Source organism: Triturus cristatus, chromosome 11 (genome assembly GCF_964204655.1).
Source record: "Triturus cristatus chromosome 11, aTriCri1.1, whole genome shotgun sequence".
In the NCBI taxonomy this organism is placed as follows: Eukaryota; Metazoa; Chordata; class Amphibia; order Caudata; family Salamandridae; genus Triturus; species Triturus cristatus.
In genome coordinates, this window is record NC_140594.1 from 713,170,951 (window position 1) to 713,190,893 (window position 19,943).

The window sequence follows — 19,943 nt, forward strand, 5'->3', positions numbered from 1 at the left end:
TGTTCCAGATAACCACCTCTTATGGTGGAACCACTTTACAGTCTTTTCAAATCATATGTACCTACAGTTGCATAGGCTATGAATGGAATATCTTACTTACCTTCTAATCATTTGTTCATAACATTTAGTACTGTAGATTCACATGCACCCTTCCACCTCCCCTTAAGCCTCTGGTTGTTGTAGAGTCAGTTATTTCACTTCCTATTTTCTTACCTTTTGCATGTTTACTATGCTTTCTATCTTGCGCTCTATCTTCCTGATACCCTGCTTTGCGGAAAACATTCTAACAATGGAGCCGATGCCCATGGGTATTACCAGCCAATGGAGAAGTCACTATACCTTGTGACTCGAAAAACTTATTTGAAGAAAAACAGCTTGCAAACGTACGAGCTGAAAACTACATGGCAGGAGTATGCAGAGCATGTTAATCAGCAGAACTACATGCTACCAACAGATACTTACATGGTAAGTAACATATTCCTTTCCTGAGCACTGCCTTTTGGGTTAGATTGGGGGGAATTAAGTTAGGAGATTCTGTTAAGAAAAGGATATTTTTTAGGCAGGGCCAGATCCTCTGCCTCTCCTAAGTGCTACTGCAGAAGGCTACTGAGGACTAGGCTCATTGTGATCATGTTTTGCATCCTTCAGTTGGAGACAAGATCATCACTACCTCCTGTAAGAGATTCAATCCTTAACAAGCATGGTGTCTGCTCTGCAGAAGCATAAAAGAGCTGCACAAAAACCGCTCCAAACTGATTTCTGGCCATTAACAGTGGTCTCAACATCCCCAGTCTGGAAAATTTATGTAAAAGTGAGATCCAAACAATCCCACATGGTTCCAAGTTCTTCAGACCTAAAAAGGGAGTGCTCCACAGACTACTAGGAGGACTGCTGAGATCCACAGCTGGTATCTTTGATAGCCATTTTCATAGGGGTGAAGGGACATCCCCTGAGGTCTGTGCGTCTTCTTGAAGAGCTGTGGAGCTCAGCCTGTGGCCTTTCCTTCCAAATGTGTGGAATGAGCACCTACCCCTTCAGTTAAAGACCGCTTGAGGAGGAGAAGCCCAGCTGGTGTGCCTACAGAAGCAGACTGAACTAGGGAGTGTGCTGGTGTCAATCTGGAGAGTTTCTCAGCATCCCTGCAAGTTTTCACTACAAGCCAAGTGAACAGAATCATTCTAAGACCTCTGTAGGTGTTAGCCATCTTGACTGCAACATGCCTATCATCTTCCAGAGGCTGGTGAACTGGTGCTGACTCTTCCATGAGATCGAGTCCTGTGATTGAAGACCTAAGGCCACCGCTTAGGGAAAGGTCCTGCCAGTGAGGGACCTTTTGGTGCTGCCGGACCCGTGCTGCTCCCTCCTGGACTCACTGTACTCAAGTGCAAATGATGGAGTCAGGGTGATCGCCAGTGCGCTCTACACCTACAGCCTACACCTATCCCCTGGTCTGATCACTACTTGATTTCTCTTTATTGGTCCCCAAAGGTTGCTATTCCCCTTGCCTGTCCTGTAAAAAAAACTACCAGCTGCTGGCGGAAACTGCAGTTGGAAGAATGGGCCCTCTCTCTAGACAGTAGTATACCCTCGATCAACCCAGATCCGAAAGTAGCCAATGACCAATTCAATGACTGGATGGAAGATACTTTAGATCTAGTTCTCCCAAAAAAGACCTATAAAGTGAACTTAGGCCCCAATAAATCTCCATGGTAAACCCCTCTTCTACATAACTTAAAGCAGATTTGTAAAAAAGCTGAGAGAGCGCGGAGGAAAGATTTCTCCCCCTCTAAGAAAATGGAATATCGAGACACCATCAAAAATTACAAAACTGAAATTAAAAAAGCCCAAGCATGCTATTATAATGAAAAAATCTCTTCTGCAGCTAACTCATCTCGTGAAACCTTTTGTATTGTTAAAAAAAACTCTCGCATGTCACGCCCGCCCCTGACAACCCTGACCCAACGGATGAGCGTTGTAATGAACTTGCAGAGTATTTTCACAATAAAATTCAAAATATCAGAATCTTGTATTCTGAACCTGACTTAAATTCCTTTTTTGAAGAAATTACTGTCAGGAGGCAGGTCCACCCATTAGAAGTATTTCCACTTTTGGATTTTTGGATAAAGAGACATTTCTTACCATCTCTGCCCTTGTCAAGAGTGGAACCCCGAGAGATCCAGTCCCTCCAAAAATTTTGAGTTCCGTAGTCGGCTCGGTGGGCCCTTTCCTCACAGATGTGATTAATTTGTCATTATCCTCGGGAATGGTCCCCTCTTCATGGAAGAAGGCATTGGTAAAGGCCTTGTTGAAGAAGCCTGGCTCAGACCCTGACTGTCTCGTAAACTATCGTCCCATCTCGCTTTTGCCTTGGGTCTGCAAAATTGCGGGGAAGTTTGTTAATATGGCTCTCTCCAAACACCTCGAAGCTGGTAAACTCTTACACCCATCACAAACTGGGTTCCGCCCCTCTCAAGGGACTGAGACAGCGTTATTGGCAGGTGTAGAAGACTCTAGAAGGATCCTGGAAACAGGTGGCAGGTGGCTCTCTAGCCGTGAAATTGTTGGATCTTAGCGCGGCACTTGATACGGTGAATCTTAATACGCCGACTTAATGAGCCTTGAATTGGCTGCGTTCTTTCCTGGAGGATAGATTCTACCAAGTCTTTGAGGGTGAGGCCATCTCAAATCCCAGGCCTCTTTATTGTGGAGTACCTCAGGGGTCATCCCTGAGCCCCACTCTTTTCAATGCTTATATGTCCCCTTTTGCGGAAATTGTTTTACCCTTTGGGGTACACATAATTACGTATGTCGACGACACCCAACTAGTGGTGGCATTTAATCACAAAAGCAGCTCCCCAACCTGTCTGGGTCCTTGTCTCGAGGAGGTGATGAGATGGATGTGCCATTCCCAACTCAAATTGAACGGGGATAAGACCGAGCTCATGTTGCTCGGTAATCCCTCCCCCCTCGAGATTGTTTCCATCTAGCCAGCGTGTATGGGCCCTCCGCCTGTCCCCAAACCTGAAATAAAAAGTTTGGGTTTTTGGCTGGACTCTGAGCTTAGCTTTAAAACTTAAGCAAGGAAAGCTGTTGCTTCCTGCTTCGGCATCTTAAAAATGATGCGGAAAGTGTTGCCTCTGCTTCCCCTTTTAGCAAGAAAGCTTGCGGTCCAGGCACTTGGTTTATCCTGCCTGGATTATGGCAACACCCTCTATCTCTGCACCCCCGTTGCGGTTTTTAAGAAACTGCATGCAAAATTGCGCCACATGGATCCTTGAGGGTGTCCCTAGCCGCCAGTCAGCTAAACCTGCCCTCAGGTCTTTACATTGACTTCCTATTCAGGAAAGGGTCCATTTGAAAGCCCTCTGTACCACCCATTAGATGCTAGGAGGCAAGGGACCTGATATTATTGCTTCTTTCGTCCGGCCCTATCAAGCCAACAGACAGTTACGCTCAAATGATCTCCACTTGGCGTCTGTCCCCAGAATGAGGAGGTCCAGAAGCGGCAGCCGGTCTTTTCCTACAATGCTGCCAAACTTTGGAATTCCTTGCCGCTGCAGCTGCGCAAAGAGTCACACCATTTCGTCTTTCGTAAGAAACTGAAGACCTGGCTTTTTCCAAACTTGATTGCCACAGTTAGTGCGGTTCGACCCTAGTGCTGGGATGCCTCCGGGTAACAATGCGCTTTATAAATGCTATTTCATTTCATTCATTTCACTATTGGGAACTTTGAGCTAGACCACTGGCTTGTGTTCCGTTTACTAGCTGCAGCGTGCTGGTGTGAAGCAAAGCGCCCAATGTACCGGGTAACTGGGGGCACCCGAACAGTGACAGTGTCTCCCTCTGCTAGGACTTGAGTGCGTTATTTAAACCAGCGAGCTTGAATCACTGTAGACCACTTTGTAGTTTGACATAGTGAGACACGCCTATGTATGCATGACAGTATGTGGGAAGCTACTTGCATTATCCTACCAGAGTTATGCCTGAATGTTTCTGTGGGTTTAGATCAGTGTAGGATCTCTCTTAAAAATATGTAGCTGATTACCATTTCCCATGTGTGGTATTCTGTTTTGGTGTGCAATTAAGACTTCCCTTTTTTGTGAAGAAAAGCACTGGGAAGGACAGTACCGTTTATCTGGTGTTCGAATGTTTGAGTTCTGAGACTCTGCCTCTGTTCTACTTTCCTGAGAAGCCTTTGATTGCTTGTTTATCTAGGAGTCCAGTGTGGAAAGGGTGTACTTGGTGCGTAGTTTCCAGTGCCACAGGCGTTAGGACCCATGGACATCTTTGTTAAAAGTCCCAACCCACAGTCTTATGGTCCAGTAACTCCTGCCCCATGCCCCCAGAATGGGGTCTGACGAAATATCTTTCTTCTTGCTTTTCTTCCTCAGGATTTCGCATCCTTTCATGCCTGTATCCATATTATCCAATTCATGAGCAATCGAAATCATATCCAGGCTCTAGTAAATAGTAAAATATGGCTATGGTTACTTTATTATAGGTCTGTGATTAGTGGGAACAAAACAAGGTAAATGTTATCTGCACTTGTTGATATATTTAAGAATGCAACCCAGTTATATAAACAAAAAATATATATATTCCTGATCGAACCTATCCATCATGAAGCGAAATTACTTCCGTGTGGAGATGTTTGCATCATTACAATTCGCTTGATTCAAGTGCTGCTTCCTGTGCCGGTGGGTGATTTGTGATCCTTAAATTTGTTTCATTTCTTGTTGAAGTGCTGTGATTTACTATGTGTAATCAGTCGATATTTTCAAGGGGCAGCACTTGGTACCTTTTGAGATGGCCTTTTCTTCTCTTTGTGCTGCCTAATCACAAGGATGGTTCCTTTTCTGATCCTGGTCGAACTGTGACTATTTCAAATGTGTAGATGTTCTTTGTTGTGATCGTACCTTGTGTTTTTAATGTTAAGTATTTGATATTTTTGTTCACTAGGATGCCTGGATATTAACTCTTCTGTGAAAGGGGCCCGTTTTGTCCGGTTCTGCGATGCTTTCAACATTCCGTTGATCACTTTTGTGGATGTTCCAGGATTTTTACCAGGTAAGACTATATTTCCATTATTCGCTCAATAGTATCTCATACCGCTTTAGTTTAGCTCCCAAATCTTTTGTTGTATTTTGATGGGCTTCTGGTTCTCTGGGTGCATTTTAATATATACAAAGCAAGGTATTTAGCTTATCAGAGGGAAGTTGCCTTTAACTGGGGATAGTTTGGATCGCTTTTATCATACGCCTATGTGACTTTCAATCTTACTACAGATTTAGAGTTATGAACGTGTTTAATCAAAAAAGCTGTTGCTTTTTGGTTTCTTATTTTACCTAAAATACAGGAACTGAGGGTCTGATGTGCAAAGTGGTTGCAAACCCTGAATTACAGGGTTTGCAACAGTAAGTGACTTTTTGTAATCTACTAACTCTGTTTTGTGATTTGGAAAACGTTTTCCAAATCGCGAAATGAGTTTAAAAACCCATACCAAATAAGAATTTAGAAAGGGGTTTGTAAGGGCATTCCTTTTAAATTGTGAGTCTGTGAGTTATGTATCAATGGTCTGCGACTGTAGTTCCGGTCACAACTCATTACTCTGTTATCTACTCCCACATTGGTGGTAACTGATTCACAGTGGAGAAGGTATCTTCTTTGGACCACTTCTCCTTTGGAAATCAGTGTGGCAGCTTAAGGGAGAGCAGAGGGTGTAGGCCCTTTAATGAACTCGAGCTACTTGAAGAAAAAAAATGGGTGGTGGTCTGCTAGCCCTCGCAGGCCATTATTCCTGAGATTGTAGCCAATTGCAGGAGGTCACAAGTTGTGATCTGCTTAGTGAACATTTATTAGTCTGCAATACACCTGCGATTTAGTATTTTGTGAGCAGACCCATTTTTACCTAGGTCGGGTCGAAAAATCAGATTGCATTTGCAAAAAAGTTGGTGTGCCGTTTGCGGCCTCTTTTTGCGATTGTAATCTATGTTCATCAGGACCTGAGTGTCATAACTGTGCAAGTATGAGATCCTTTCTCTAAATCCTTAGTAGTTCTCTGTTGACCAAATGGTAGCAGAATGTGGTAGCTTAGTCGAAATATACATAAAAGTTGATGTACTCACTTGTGTCCAGATTTCACTTTCTTGTGTTTATATGGGTAGTAGAGCACCTCAATTATAGTCTTTCTCCAAGAATGTCACTAATGGCTTACCTTTAATTCCCGTTTTGCTCAAGCACAATTTGGAAATGGTTTAGTACAACATAGTAATAAAATGTCCTCCCAAACCAGGCAAATGTATTACTTTATTAATGGCATGCTTTTGTGTTATTTTGTGAAGCTTGTGCATATCTTTAGGGTACCCACCAACAACTTTGCAAATATCAGGAATGTTGTTATATTAAATGCTGCAACTTCACAGACCAAGATAAAACTCATGCATCAGTTTACAGCATATAGAGAACCTATGTTAGCCAGCTCCATCATGTGGCTAGGTTTAGCATCATTCAAGGATGCTTCTTGTGGAAAGAATTAGTGATTGGGTCATCTTATCTCCTTTGTAACCCTCACTCTGAGAAAGCATATGTACCGTCTTTACTGACTTTGCAAGCCTCACACACCCTGTTTTTCTCAATAATCAAACATTGACTACCACCCTGTTGGGCCAACTTGAAAAATAATCATGGCAGTATCAAGCCAATGCCCTCTCCCACTAAACCTTGACACCACTATATCAGCTGCTCAACTTGATAAGTTCTGCAATCACATTCACCGTTCCATTCACTTGTTGGTCTGGCTCAGCGAGAAAACGTGTTAAGAATGAAAAATCAAAGTGAGTGGGTTTTGAATCAGCCCCCATGAGGGATTGGGTGCTTTAGGCGAGCCACATTTAGCAGTTGTTTTACGAGAGAGGCAGTGGCATCTTGAATGAGGTCACAGGACTGTCTCCCGCTCATTGTCTTGCTAATGGCAATTAGGCGTATTATTCTGTTTCCTAGGAAGCACTTTTCATTGCAGTGACTTGTTCTTGGCATCTGAGAGGGACTCTTCAGTAAATGCATAAGCCATTTTGAGAACAAGATTTGTTCACTTAAAGCTTGATAACCAAACGCTTGCTTGAAGCATGATTATGATGTATTTAAATCCATTCTCTTACTCGTTAGTTATTTTTGCGTGCAAAAAAGCATAAAACAGATCATTTTGTTGAAAACAATCCTGACAAGTATTCTAGTGCCCTTACATCTTAATTAGTGTTTCTTTTTTATCTTGCATATATTGCTCTTAATGTAGTTATCTTCCATTCGTAGAAGGGTTCAGTCACCCACTTTGTTTGACCTTGAAAGATTCTGGGGAAATGCTAAAAAAGAACCCCTGCTGTTGCTCCTCAGCTCGACCTGAGGCTAAAGAGACAAGACCAGGAAAGGCCCTGTATGTTGAAAGTAGCAGCCATCTTTGAATGGTGCCCCCTTCCTTAGATCAGTAGTAGGAAGTATGTAGAATTAAACCCGTATCCTTTGAATCCATTTTTAAGTCTGGTTTGGAGGACCGCTTCAGTGTCTTCCCTGCCTCATATAATAAACATTCATAATTAAAATTCATGCATATACACATACAGAGAAGTGCTTTCGGTGAGCCCTCTACTCCCATTACACTATTAGGCGTCATTCACAATTTGCATCGGCCTACCACAGCATACAGTTTAGGGCATTAACTTAGGTTAATGAGGAGTGGAAAGGGAGATGCATTAAGAGAGGACTAAAGATTATTGCTGATAGATAGAAATTGGTGTGACTCGTCATTAGAAAAAGAGATAGTTTGTAGGAGATCAGAGTAGAGGGTGGTTGGAGAGACCCATCAATGTGTTTTTCTTTTTTTATAACAATAGTTCAGGCCTTTTGAGACTTATGTTGTACAGTTGAGTTTGTTCTCATACTGCCTTTCATTATTAATTTTAATTTCTCTCTCTCTTGTTGGTACACAAATCCCTCAATTTGGCAACAGAGCAGAATGCTCTGTCAGTAGTGTCTGAAACAGTGAAAGGCCTAATATTTGCCTGATATTCTTTCTCACTTTTGTAATGTGTGCCACTGAAATTGCCATTCATTCTATATTTCAGTTGTCACTGGTTATTTTTATTATTCTTAGTCTAACTCTTGCAATGTGGCTCTTTCCCACTGCTTCCTGAATCCAGGACTTGATGTCTTTTGCCTATCATAAGGTTCTTATTTTTGTTTTTTGTTTTTTAGTTTCACTCTTTCTGCCAATTGTTCATTCTATTTCTTATACCTTCACTGACCAGTCTACCTGGGTTTTCTTCAGGTTTGAGTGTGCTTAGTCTGTACTTTCCTGATGTTCACTTATCAGTACCTTCTGATGGATTCTTCTAACCGCTGTTTTCTCACCGTAAAGAACTCCCCGGGGGACGGACTGGCTACGGCAAGCTTTTCCATTGCAGTTGTCTAGCATTTTGTGAAGTGGCATTATGTGGCTCTATGCTGACTCCACACCTCCCCAGAAATGACGGAAAAGCATATATGCCCTACATCTGGGTGCTGACATTGGTTCCTTTCATTCCATGCCTTCTGACGTAGACCCGGAGCTCCACTCAACTTTTTTGGTTTTCTAGTGACTTAGAAAATTATTTCACCACTGTGCTACTAAACGATGTTTTTTTTTTTTTTTTTTTTTTCCCAAAACCTTTATTCAGCATGAACACGGAATACACAGCCCCATGCCTACAACCATCTTGTGGCCGGCGGCTTGATACGAGAATGAAAGTGGATGTTGAACACAGCTGCCTGCCTACAACCCTCCAGGGGCCGGCCGCGGCACAAGAACGAATGATAATCAGCATGCCAGTATGAACGACCACAACCCTTCAAACGCTGAATACTTTGCATTTAATGATCTTTCCACAGTAATATGCACCAGTTGTATCGAGGCGCCCTTCAGTCGCGTGTAGTGGCCGTCCCACCTCACATCCCAGTGCATCGCCTGGCAGAGGGACAGAAGGAGATCCACCCATGGCGAAGCACCAGCAAAAGTAAGGAAGGACACCAATCCCAACCCACGACGACCCACCCCCGTTTCAGTCCCTGTAGTTGGGTCGCTACCGTAGAAGTAGTGTCTTGGAAGGCTAAGGGTTAAGCGAGCAGAAAAGTTTGTTACGTCTGTGGGTGCGATAACAGATACGTCTGTAGAGGACCCCAGATGTCAGTCGGCCTAGATGCGGAAGGCAGAAGTTCTCCATATCGAAGTAAAGTATCCTGACAGTGTACCATGTCTCTGATCCAGTCCTTAAATTTGGGAGCTCTGCCCCTTCCCCATCTACAGGCTATCAGTCGTTTCGCCATGAGAAGGGCGACTGTGGCAAATCTGCGGACCGGCTTTTTTATAGTTTTTGTGTAGCCCAGGAGTGCCTGCGTCGGAGAGGGTGCCAATGGGACATCCATCATTTCGGAAATGCCGGAATACACTTGTTGCCAATAGTCGGTTATTTCCCGGCATCACCACGTCATGTGAAGGAAGTCTGCCGCCGGAGCGCGGCAGCGCCAGCAAAGATCGTCTTCCCGAAGGTCCACCCTATGCATGTGCGCTGGAGTACAATAGAGCCTATGTAAGAACCTATAATGAATCACCCTGAACCTGCTGCTGGAGGAGATTTGTTCTGTTTGTAAGCAGCAATAGCTCCAGAGTTCGTCATCTATGGGCAGTCCTAGTTCTTCCTCCCATTTGGTACGTGCCCTGCAAGGCAAGGAGTCTGGTGTAGTGCGCAGAGAGTGGTATAGGGTAGAGACTGCGTGTGCCGGAGTGGTAGCCTTGAGTAACTGATGCAAGGGTTCCAGCGTGGGTGGCTCACTAGGAAACTCCCCTGTCAATGCTCGAATACCACTACGAAGCCTGATATATAGGAATGTGTCCATGAAAGTGGGAGCAAGGCTAGCGAACATGTGCGACTGGGAGCGGAATTGTCCGTCATGATAGAGGTCCCCCCACGTGGTAATGCGGAATTTGGCCATAAAGTTCTTAAATAATTGTTCCTGTAAAAGGGGCAACAGGGGATGGTATGCCAGGGGAAGCAGTGGAGAGTAAAGCAGCGGTGCGCGGTTTATCTTCGCAATGTATTGCCACGCCAGAATGGAACTCGAAGTTCGAGGCATGTGGGCTGCTGAATTCATATCTGTGCATAGATCGCCGCCTAGTGTTTGGTCCGGATGATTGCACATTGTTGTCCTGGAAGAGTCTTCGAAGTATCCTGAGATGGGTGACTCCTCCCCTGGACCACAGTGCGCATGGGCATCCTCTCCATCCCCAGATTGTTTTTTTCCGCCATTGGGTTCAGATGCAACTATCTTAGCTCAACTCCGGAATACTTAGTTTTAGGCCAAAAGGCCTATAGTTTTCGTCGGTACTGTTAACGTTCGGTGTCGACTACTAGTTCTAGTGCTCCACACCCTCTTCCAACTTCCGGACCAAATTGGTCCAAACTTCGACGCTCGATCGACGATGGAATCGAGGACTCCGTTCAAGAGGTGTCCGTTGTGCCACGCCAAGTACCCACATATCGACGTCCACCCAGTCTGTAATAAATGTCTCTCGCCGGATCACGACGAATCGAAATGCATGGCCTGCGCGCGGTTCCGATCCAAGAAAACTCTACGGAGCCGACGGGCAGCGAGGCTCGAGGCGCAGCAGGCAGCGCCCGCACCCACCAATATATTCAGCACCGAGGACGAGGACGCCGAGAGCGTGGAAGAAATAGTCTCTAGCCCCGCTTCAGAGCATGGTTCCCAATCGGACGACGATGACGAAGGGCTCTTTCGACGTGAAGAAGCCGTCGACGAGGTAGGGGACTTCGACGAAGCCTATGGGGCCAAAGAAGACAGCTCTCCCGAGGAGCTAGGCCAATCCGTCGAAACGGAGGCCGAAACTGTGTATCGTCGTCAGGCTCCGGTCGAGGGATCGCCTTCGGGCCTTACCCAAGACCTAATACATGGTTCCTCGGCCCCGCCTTCCGGCCCGGCATCGAACACTATGCAAGAGCCACTATTACCTAAGACGACCGGGTTGTTAAACCCAAAAACATCCATCGCTCCAGTCCCTTCAAAACCGAAAGTGAAACTGGTGGTGGTCGGATCAAAGGCGTCGAAACAATCCACTGCCCCGGCGCCGACGCCGAAAAAAGTCGTCGGCTCCGAACGCGTACAGAGAGACTTCGGCGCCGAGCTCACCGCAGCAGACGCGGTCGCACAGAAGAAGCGCGCCCTCGGGCACCACAAGGCACCGACACCTTCGGCGCCGACACCGAAGCCCGTGACCTCCGCAGTCAAGATGGCCGCCTCGGCTACGTCGACACCTAAAGCGCCGATGCCGAATAAGTCCTCGACTACATCGGCTATCGATGCATCCCTTCAGACCAGTGACCCCCTTCCAACAAAAAAGTCGGGGTCGGCCTCGACGCCTACTACCAAGATGCCCACCAAACCACCATCTCAGTTTGCTGTGCAGCAGGTCTCTGCATCTCTACAACGCATCCGTGACCGGGTAGCCCTCCACTCTACCTCGGGTCCCGACACTACCTCACCCTGTAGAGTGCACTCGGAGCCCACCAACATTACATTTGGGCTGCCACCGACATCGGCACCGAAACTATTTCAGATCCGGACACTTGTCCTACACACACAGTCCACCACCACTGGCCTAACAGAACAAGATTCTTCGGGGCCGCAATTTATCGACGCCGACACTGGCAGGTTAATGCTCCACAAGCGCAAAATAACGCCAGTCAGGGAAGAAGTTCCATACAAAATTCCTCTTAAACGCAAGCTACCGGCGGAGCAGGAACCAGTGCTACAAGAACACTTCCATCCCCTCCAACTGGATCCGCAGTCCTTTTCTCCTACCCATTCTGAATCGGACCCGATGCAGGAATATGGTGGGGACGATACCATCTACCCCGGGGACGCAGATCCCGATGAACCACAAGACCCTGATCAGGCGTGGGATGACCCCACAGACCAAAGTATCGCGCCACATACTCAGGATGCGCAACTCTACAACATTAAAACATCTCCTACAGAGGACACGGCCGCATTTAATGCCCTTATCGAACGGGCTGCTGCTCATCATGGGGTGGAGCTCCATTCTGACGCCATTGAGGAGGACTTCCTGCTTGACACTTTCGCATCTTCAGAAAGGACTGTCAAGACTCTGCCCATGCTTAAAGGGGTTCTGAAACCTGCCAAAGACATTTTCAAGGACACCACAAGAGCCCGGGTGTTAAACCCCAGGATTGAAAAGAAATATAAGCCTGCACCTGCAGACCCTAAATACATTAGGGGTCAGTTGCCATTAGACTCTATGGTGGTTGCCAACGCTCGCAAACGAGCCCACTCACAGACGACTGGTGATGCTCCTCCCCCAGACAAAGAGTCAAAGGTCCTTGAAACATCGGGCAAACGTTGCAGCGCAAGCAGCGAATATATTGCGCATTGCCAATACACAGGCACTCCTGGCACGTTATGACAGGTCACATTATGACACGTTGGAGTCACTGCTCCAACATCTACCAGAGGAGTATAAAGAGTCAGCGGAACTCCTCATTAGAGAAGGACAACTCCTCACTAATGCATCCATAAAATGGGCCCTAGACGCAGCTGACACAGCGGCCAGGGCAATAAACACAAGTGTCATGCTGCGACGCCATGCCTGGTTACGCATCTCAGGCTTCAAACCCGAGATCCAAAACAATATCCTGAACTTACCGGTTAACACGGAATTTTTATTTGGCCCAGACGTTGACACTACCCTAGAGAAAATAAAAAAAGACACAGACACTGCCAAATCTATGGGGGCGCTACAAACGCAGCAATTCCGTAGTGGCTCCTTTCGTCGCACTGGAAATAGGGGAACGTCAAGGGGTCAGGGGTCACAACAACAGTATTCTAAAGGTGGCACACAAACCACCTACGACAAAAACAACAGGGGTGGATATCGTGGATCCAGCACCAAGGGCAGAGGACGTGGATATGGCAACACCAGGTCCTCCCCAAAGAACAAACAGTGACGCCCTCTCCCTACCCCCCGACCACTTAACACCTGTCGGGGGACGACTCCAGCTGTTCCTGTCCGCATGGAAGAACATCACCACGGACAGGTGGGTCAGGGACATCATTCAACATGGGTACTGTCTGGAACTCACTTCCACTCCAGCCAACATACCACCAAAGCACCGTCCTATGTCAGCCGAACACTTAGATTTACTCCAGCAAGAAGTGCTTGCTATGCTCGCAAAAGGGGCCATAGAAGTAGTGCCCATCGCCCAGCAGGGCACAGGGGTGTACTCTCTGTACTTCTTGATCCCAAAAAAGGACGGCTCGCTCAGACCTATCCTAGACCTGCGACCCCTAAACCTATATATTCTTTCGGAGCATTTCCATATGCTCACCCTCCAACAGGTTCTCCCACTACTCAGTCAGGGGGACTTCCTAGCTACGCTAGACCTGAAGGATGCATACTTCCACATACCAATACACCCTTCACACAGGAAATACCTCAGATTCACTATTCAAGGGAATCACTATCAGTTCAAAGTTCTCCCCTTCGGAGTAACAACAGCACCCAGGGTCTTTACCAAGTGCCTGGCGACAGTGGCCGCGCATCTGCGAAGACAAAATATTCACGTCTTCCCTTATTTGGACGACTGGCTAGTTCAGGCCAAGTCAGCACCACAATGTGCCACCCACATGTCCCACACCATTCACCTTCTTCACGATCTCGGATTCTCACTAAATTACCCAAAATCAAGTCTCCAACCTGCGCACGTACAACAGTACTTAGGCGCGACAATCAACACTCTGGCTGCCACGGCTCAGCCAACTTTAGTGAGAATCAACAGCATACAACTGCTGATCTCAAAATTCCAACCTCAACACTCCCTTCCGGCGCGAGTGTTCATGCAGTTAATAGGCATGATGGCCTCCTGCATTTTCATAGTCCCACACGCGAGACTACATATGCGCCCGCTTCAGGAGTGCTTAGCACGTCAATGGAATCAGGCTCACGGGCAACTAAAAGACCTAGTGTTGGTGAGCGGTCGGGCATACAACTCTCTGCATTGGTGGAATCCACAAAACCTTTGCAAGGGCCGACCGTTCCAAGAGCCTGTTCCACAAATAATACTGACAGCGGACGCGTCTCTCCAAGGATGGGGAGCTCATGTACTCAATTACACAGTGCAGGGACTATGGACTACACAACAAAAGATGCACATCAACCTTCTGGAACTGATGGCAATCTTCCTGGCAATGAAAGCATTCAAAGTACACATGTGCAACAAGGTCGTGTTGATCCGGACGGACAACATGACTGCCATGTACTACATACAGAAGCAGGGAGGAACACACTCTCCACAGTTGTCTCATCTGGCTCAGAGCATGTGGAAGTGGGCCATTCATAGGAACATATTCCTCATGGCGGAACACCTCCCAGGCAAGGACAACCAGATGGCGGATCTGCTCAGCAGACACAGCCACCAGATGCACGAGTGGGAGTTACACCCATCAGTGCTCCAACCGTACTTCCAGCAGTGGGGTCATCCAGAGATAGACCTATTCGCCACAAGGGAAAACGCAAAATGCCAAAGCTTTGCCGCCAGGTTCCCACATCCACAGTCGCAGGGCAATGCGATATGGATGAACTGGTCCGGCAGATTTGCGTACGCTTTTCCCCCAGCGCCGTTGATACCGCTGGTGGCACGCAAACTGCGACAGCACTCACTGACACTAATCCTGGTTGCTCCAACATGGGCACGCCAGCCATGGTACACCACCTTTCTGGAACTTTCCGTGGTGCCGCATCAAAGGCTGCGGCTCAAACCCGCGCTTTTGACGCAGAACCATGGAGAAATTCAGCACCCAGATCCGCAACAGCTGAACCTGGCAATCTGGCTCCTGAAGTCCTAGAGTTTGGCTACCTAAACCTGCCACCTGACTGTATGGAAATCATTAAGGAAGCTAGGAGACCCACTACCAGAGCTTGCTATGCAGCCAAATGGAAGAGGTTTGTCATTTATTGCAACAACAGTAACATTAACCCGCTAAACGCATCTATTCAGAACATAATCTGTATCTATTACACCTATACCGATGCAATCTGGCATACACCTCGATACGTGTCCATTTAACCGCAATAGCAGCCTATCTCCAAAACAGGCAGCACCTCTCTTTATTCAGAGTGCCTGCCATCAAAGCCTTCTTGGAAGGACTTAAACGGGTGATTCCCCCAAGGCACCCCCCGGCACCGGTGTGGAACCTCAACTTGGTCCTCACCAGACTAATGGGTCCACCCTTTGAACCTCTCCATTCATGTGAGATTCAATTCCTCACCTGGAAAGTGGCTTTCCTGGTTGCCATCACTTCCTTAAGGAGAGTTAGTGAACTGTCGTACTACGTACCAACCCCAAATTCATGCCTAAAGAAATATCGCAGTTCCACATGAACCAAACCATTGAACTGCCTGTTTTCTTTCAAAACCGACAAAATGTCGCTGAGAGGATGCTCCACACACTAGATGTAAAAAGGGCCCTCATGTACTACATTGACAGAACTAAAAACTTTAGAAAAACTAAACAACTCTTCGTTGCCTTCTCTCCACAACACAAGGGCAACGCCATTTCCAAAGCAGGTATAGCCAGATGGATCGTTAAATGTATACAAATTTGTTATCAGAAAGCTAAACGCACATTAACGATTCCCCCACGAGCCCACTCAACACGAAAGTTAGGGGCGTCCATGGCTTTCCTGGGAAACATTCCTTTACAGGAAATATGTAGAGCAGCCACATGGTCCACTATACATACATTTACCAAACACTACTGTGTAGATGTACACTCAAAACAGCAGGCAGCTGTAGGACAGGCTGTTCTCAAAACTCTTTTTCAGACTGCTGCAGCTGGCACGGGTAGCCGCCGCTAATAGGAGGTACTGCTGTGTATTCTATGCACAGATATGAATTCAGCAGCCCACATGCCTCGAACTGAATATGCTACTTACCAGTATGCATCTGTTCTTGGCATGTAGGGCTGCTGACATTCATATCGCCCACCCTCCTCCCCGGCGCCTGTAGCAGCTGCAGCTCTCAGAATTACTGTATAGCATGGTCATCACTTCCTGTATCTACTCCATCACTGCCACAATGGCAAAAAACAATCTGGGGATGGAGAGGATGCCCATGCGCACTGTGGTCCAGGGGAGGAGTCACCCATCTCAGGATACTTCGAAGACTCTTCCAGGACAACAATGTGCAATCATCCGGACCCAACACTAGGCGGCGATCTATGCACAGATATGAATGTCAGCAGCCCTACATGCCAAGAACAGATGCATACTGGTAAGTAGCATATTCAATCGTGGTGCGGTATGCCGTTCGCGTCTCTTGTGTACTGAGTATTGCTCCTTCCAGTGGGATAGGATCAACCAGCCAATGTTCCACAGCCGTCTGTGGCAGGAAGGGAGTGGGGTGAATCCAGTGATGAATGTAGTGGGCTTGCGCACTATAATAGTACATCTCAAAGTCCGGCAGGTCGAACCCTCCCTGCGCGAACGGACGAGTCAACACCTCCCAACGAAGACGCGGCTTCTTTCCTCCCCAGACCAGACGAATAAGCTCAGACCTCAGGAGTTGAAAGAAGGACTTGCCTGGGTAATATGGGATATTCAGGAAAAGGTAAAGGAGCTTCGGAAGAACCACCATCTTGATGAGGGATGAGCGGCCTGCAAAAGAGAGGGGCAGCGTGATCCATCTGGACACGCAGGCCTGGATATGGTCAAACGTACGGCCATAGTTCATCCGCATTAGCTCTTCTCGGTCACGGGAAAGAAGTATGCCCAGATAGCGAACCTCATCCATGTCCCACCGTAGGGGGTAGTCCAGATGAAACGGTTGAGCGGCCGCAGTCAGCGGAAATATAGTGGATTTTCCCCAGTTGATATGGATACCAGACATACCCGCAAAGCGAATAAACTCCCGGAGGATAAGTGTAGGAGAGTAGGGTCTGCTTTCTATGTTCACCCCCACTTTTTGCTTTTGCTTTACTGGTTTTCGACTTGGATGTGGCTGTGGGCCTGCTAATCAGACCCACAGCCCTGCTGTTCTCTCTCTAAATTAATACTATGTACTTTAGGTGCATAACCCATTTGGATAGGATCACCTTATTGGCCCCTGTACAGTGTACCCTAGGTACCCAGGGCATAGGTGTACCCTAGGCCTACCAGGGGCTGCAGCATGTATTATGTCACCCCTGGCCTGGCCTTCCATTTTGACACAACTGGCTGATCACTCAGCTGGGGCAAGGTCGTGTAATCACCCCTTGCTTAGGTGTAGTATTCCTATACCTAACTTACATATAGACACATGTGTACCTATCAGTCACTCCTATGGCAGGCCTTAACAATCCTGGAGGCAGAGTGCTTGGTAACATGTGAGATGGTGCTCTAGCATGAGCTGAGCCTGTCCGCAGCTTTCGGAACCAAGTCCTTATAGCAGTTCTATGATATAGCCTACCATATACTCTTAAAGTGCCTTATAATCTTAGACGGTTATGGTAACTATGGTTTGGCTTTATCGAAACATGTCGTGTAAGGTGTCTAACACTGTGGAATAATACCCCCATGCCATTTCTGGACATGAGGATATTATTCCCCCCTTCTAGAGGGAAAGACATGTTAAAATCATACTTCACTGTTAGCCTCTGACCAAAGCCTCAGCATCACAAAATGGATGCTGCTGCCACGACACAAGTCTGACCTCCTGCAGCTGGGAGTGATCCCAGCCAGGGAGGCCTGGACAATAGGTTTCCTGCTTGGGGAGGTGCTAGCACCTCCCCAGACAGCCTTTAGTGTATTGGGGCAGGGTGGGCTGAAAGGAATGAGACATGCCTGGGGCACACAAGGTGTTCCTTGCTGTAGGAGAGTAGGGTCTGCTATCCTATGGTCACCCCAAATTTTTGCTTTTTGCTTCACTGGTTTTTGACATATTGAGGCTGTGGGCCTGCCAATCAGACCCCCAGCCTGCTGTTCTCTCTACTAAATTAAAACTATGCACCCTAGGTGCATAACCAATTGGAAGTGGATCACCCTGTCAGCCCCTGTACCAGTGTACACTAGGTACCCAGGGCATTGGTGTACCCAAGGCCTGCCAGGGGCTGCAGCATGTATTATGCCACCCCAGGCTTGGCCTAACAATCTGACACAACTGGCTGATCACTCAGCTGGGGTAAGTTGGTGTAATCACCTCTTACTTAGGTGTAGTATACCTATACCTAACCTTAAATGGGACACCTGGTAACCTCTAAGTCACTCCTATGGCAGGCCTTAACAATCCTGAAGGCAGAGTGCTTGGTTCCATGTGAGAGGGTGCTCTGGCATGAGCTGAGCCTGTCTGCAGTGGTCGGAACAACTTCCTTCTACTGTTTCCAGATATCGTCATACCATATACTCTTAAGTGCATTATGAACCTCGCGGTTAAATGCTATCTTTGGTTTGGCTTTATCAAAACATGTCGAGTAAGGTGTCATACGAATTGGAATACTAACCCCTCGCCAATTCTGGCGACGGGGTTAGCATTCCACCCTTCTAGAGGGACACGACATGTACAGTACCTGAAACCCGGGTAAAATCAGACATAGCCTCAGCTCCACAAAATGGATGCTGCCACCACAGACACAAGTCTGCCCTCCTGCTGCTGGGAGTCCTTCCAGCTTGGGAGGTGTGGACAAAGGGTTTCCTGCCAGGGGAGGTGCATGCACCACCCCAGACAGGATTTTGTGTATTGGTCAGGTAGGGCTTGAAAGAAACCAGACATGCCTGTGGCTCACAAGGAGCCTCGGTGCATATGCCAGTTCAAACCGGTCCTGGGGCACACCAGTCCCGGGCCTGGGGCGAGCTGGACAAAGGATTGGGGGTGTAACCACCCCCCTTCCTGGTCCCACCCATAGGGAGGGACCTAGCAGGTAGTCCGGCCCCTAGAATCCGCTTAAAGGTAGGAGCTGTGTCCTAAGACTTCAGACATCCTGGAATCAACTTGAAACTAAGAAGAAGACGGGAACTTCGACATTCTGCTGCACAGAAGACTGAAGAAAATCTCCCCTGTGGTCAGGGAGTGACCACCTTGCTAACGCAAGCACCATCCAGCGAATCACCGTCTGCTTTGCCGCCGCCTCCCGCCGGAGCCCGAGCCCAGAGACTGACAAGACCTGGACCTCCAGACCTCTCACCGCCCGATCCACAGTCCCTGAAAAGAGGAGACCCGTGGAGGCACCGAGACACGTGGAGCCAGCCATCTTGAAACGACTACGACAAGCTGACCAGTGCAACAACCGAGGCTCCCTCCAAGTTGTGCTTTGGGTCCTGAGAAGCCCAACCCTCGAGCAGCATCTGCACCAAAGGTGAGCCCTCCAGCATCTCCACGATCTGCGTGGGGCCCTTCTGCATTTTGCCACTCGACGCGCCTAACCGGTTGCTGGCCCGCTGGCTAGTGGCCATCTTGGCGACGAAATCTACGACAAACACCGCTGGTCTGGTTGCTCCAGACTGGCCCTTGCTCCCCTCCAAAGGAGCAATCCCTCTGACCTTGCTGGTCAGAACCAACAGCTGATTTCCGAATCCTCCTGCAATTGCTTTTGCCAAGGCTTGTTTGCTTCGATCAAGTCGCCGACACCGCCGACAGCGAGAGCCTGCGTGGGACAGCTCGTGAGCCGACTCCTGGACGTCGTCGACCTTCAGGGACCACGTGGCTGCGGAGACAAGCTACCCCTCATCACCTGTTTGCACCCGACATCGCCTGGTACCCACCTGGTGCCACGCTGGTCACTGGCTAGTGACTGTGAACACTGTCCCCTCTGCTTACAGGTCTTCAACATCTCCGATCCACTCTTGGATCCACT

At 47.8% G+C, this 19,943-nt stretch overlaps 1 protein-coding gene across 1 annotated transcript in view; it reads left to right on the forward strand.

Moving 5' to 3' along the window:
- Window positions 1-19,943, forward strand: part of PCCB (propionyl-CoA carboxylase subunit beta) — a 548,767-nt gene that overhangs the window by 387,860 nt on the left and 140,964 nt on the right. The window contains exon 11 of the mRNA XM_085634345.1: window positions 4,960-5,067. Coding sequence (XP_085490471.1) covers window positions 4,960-5,067 — 108 coding nt within the window. The remainder of the gene's footprint in view (window positions 1-4,959; window positions 5,068-19,943) is intronic.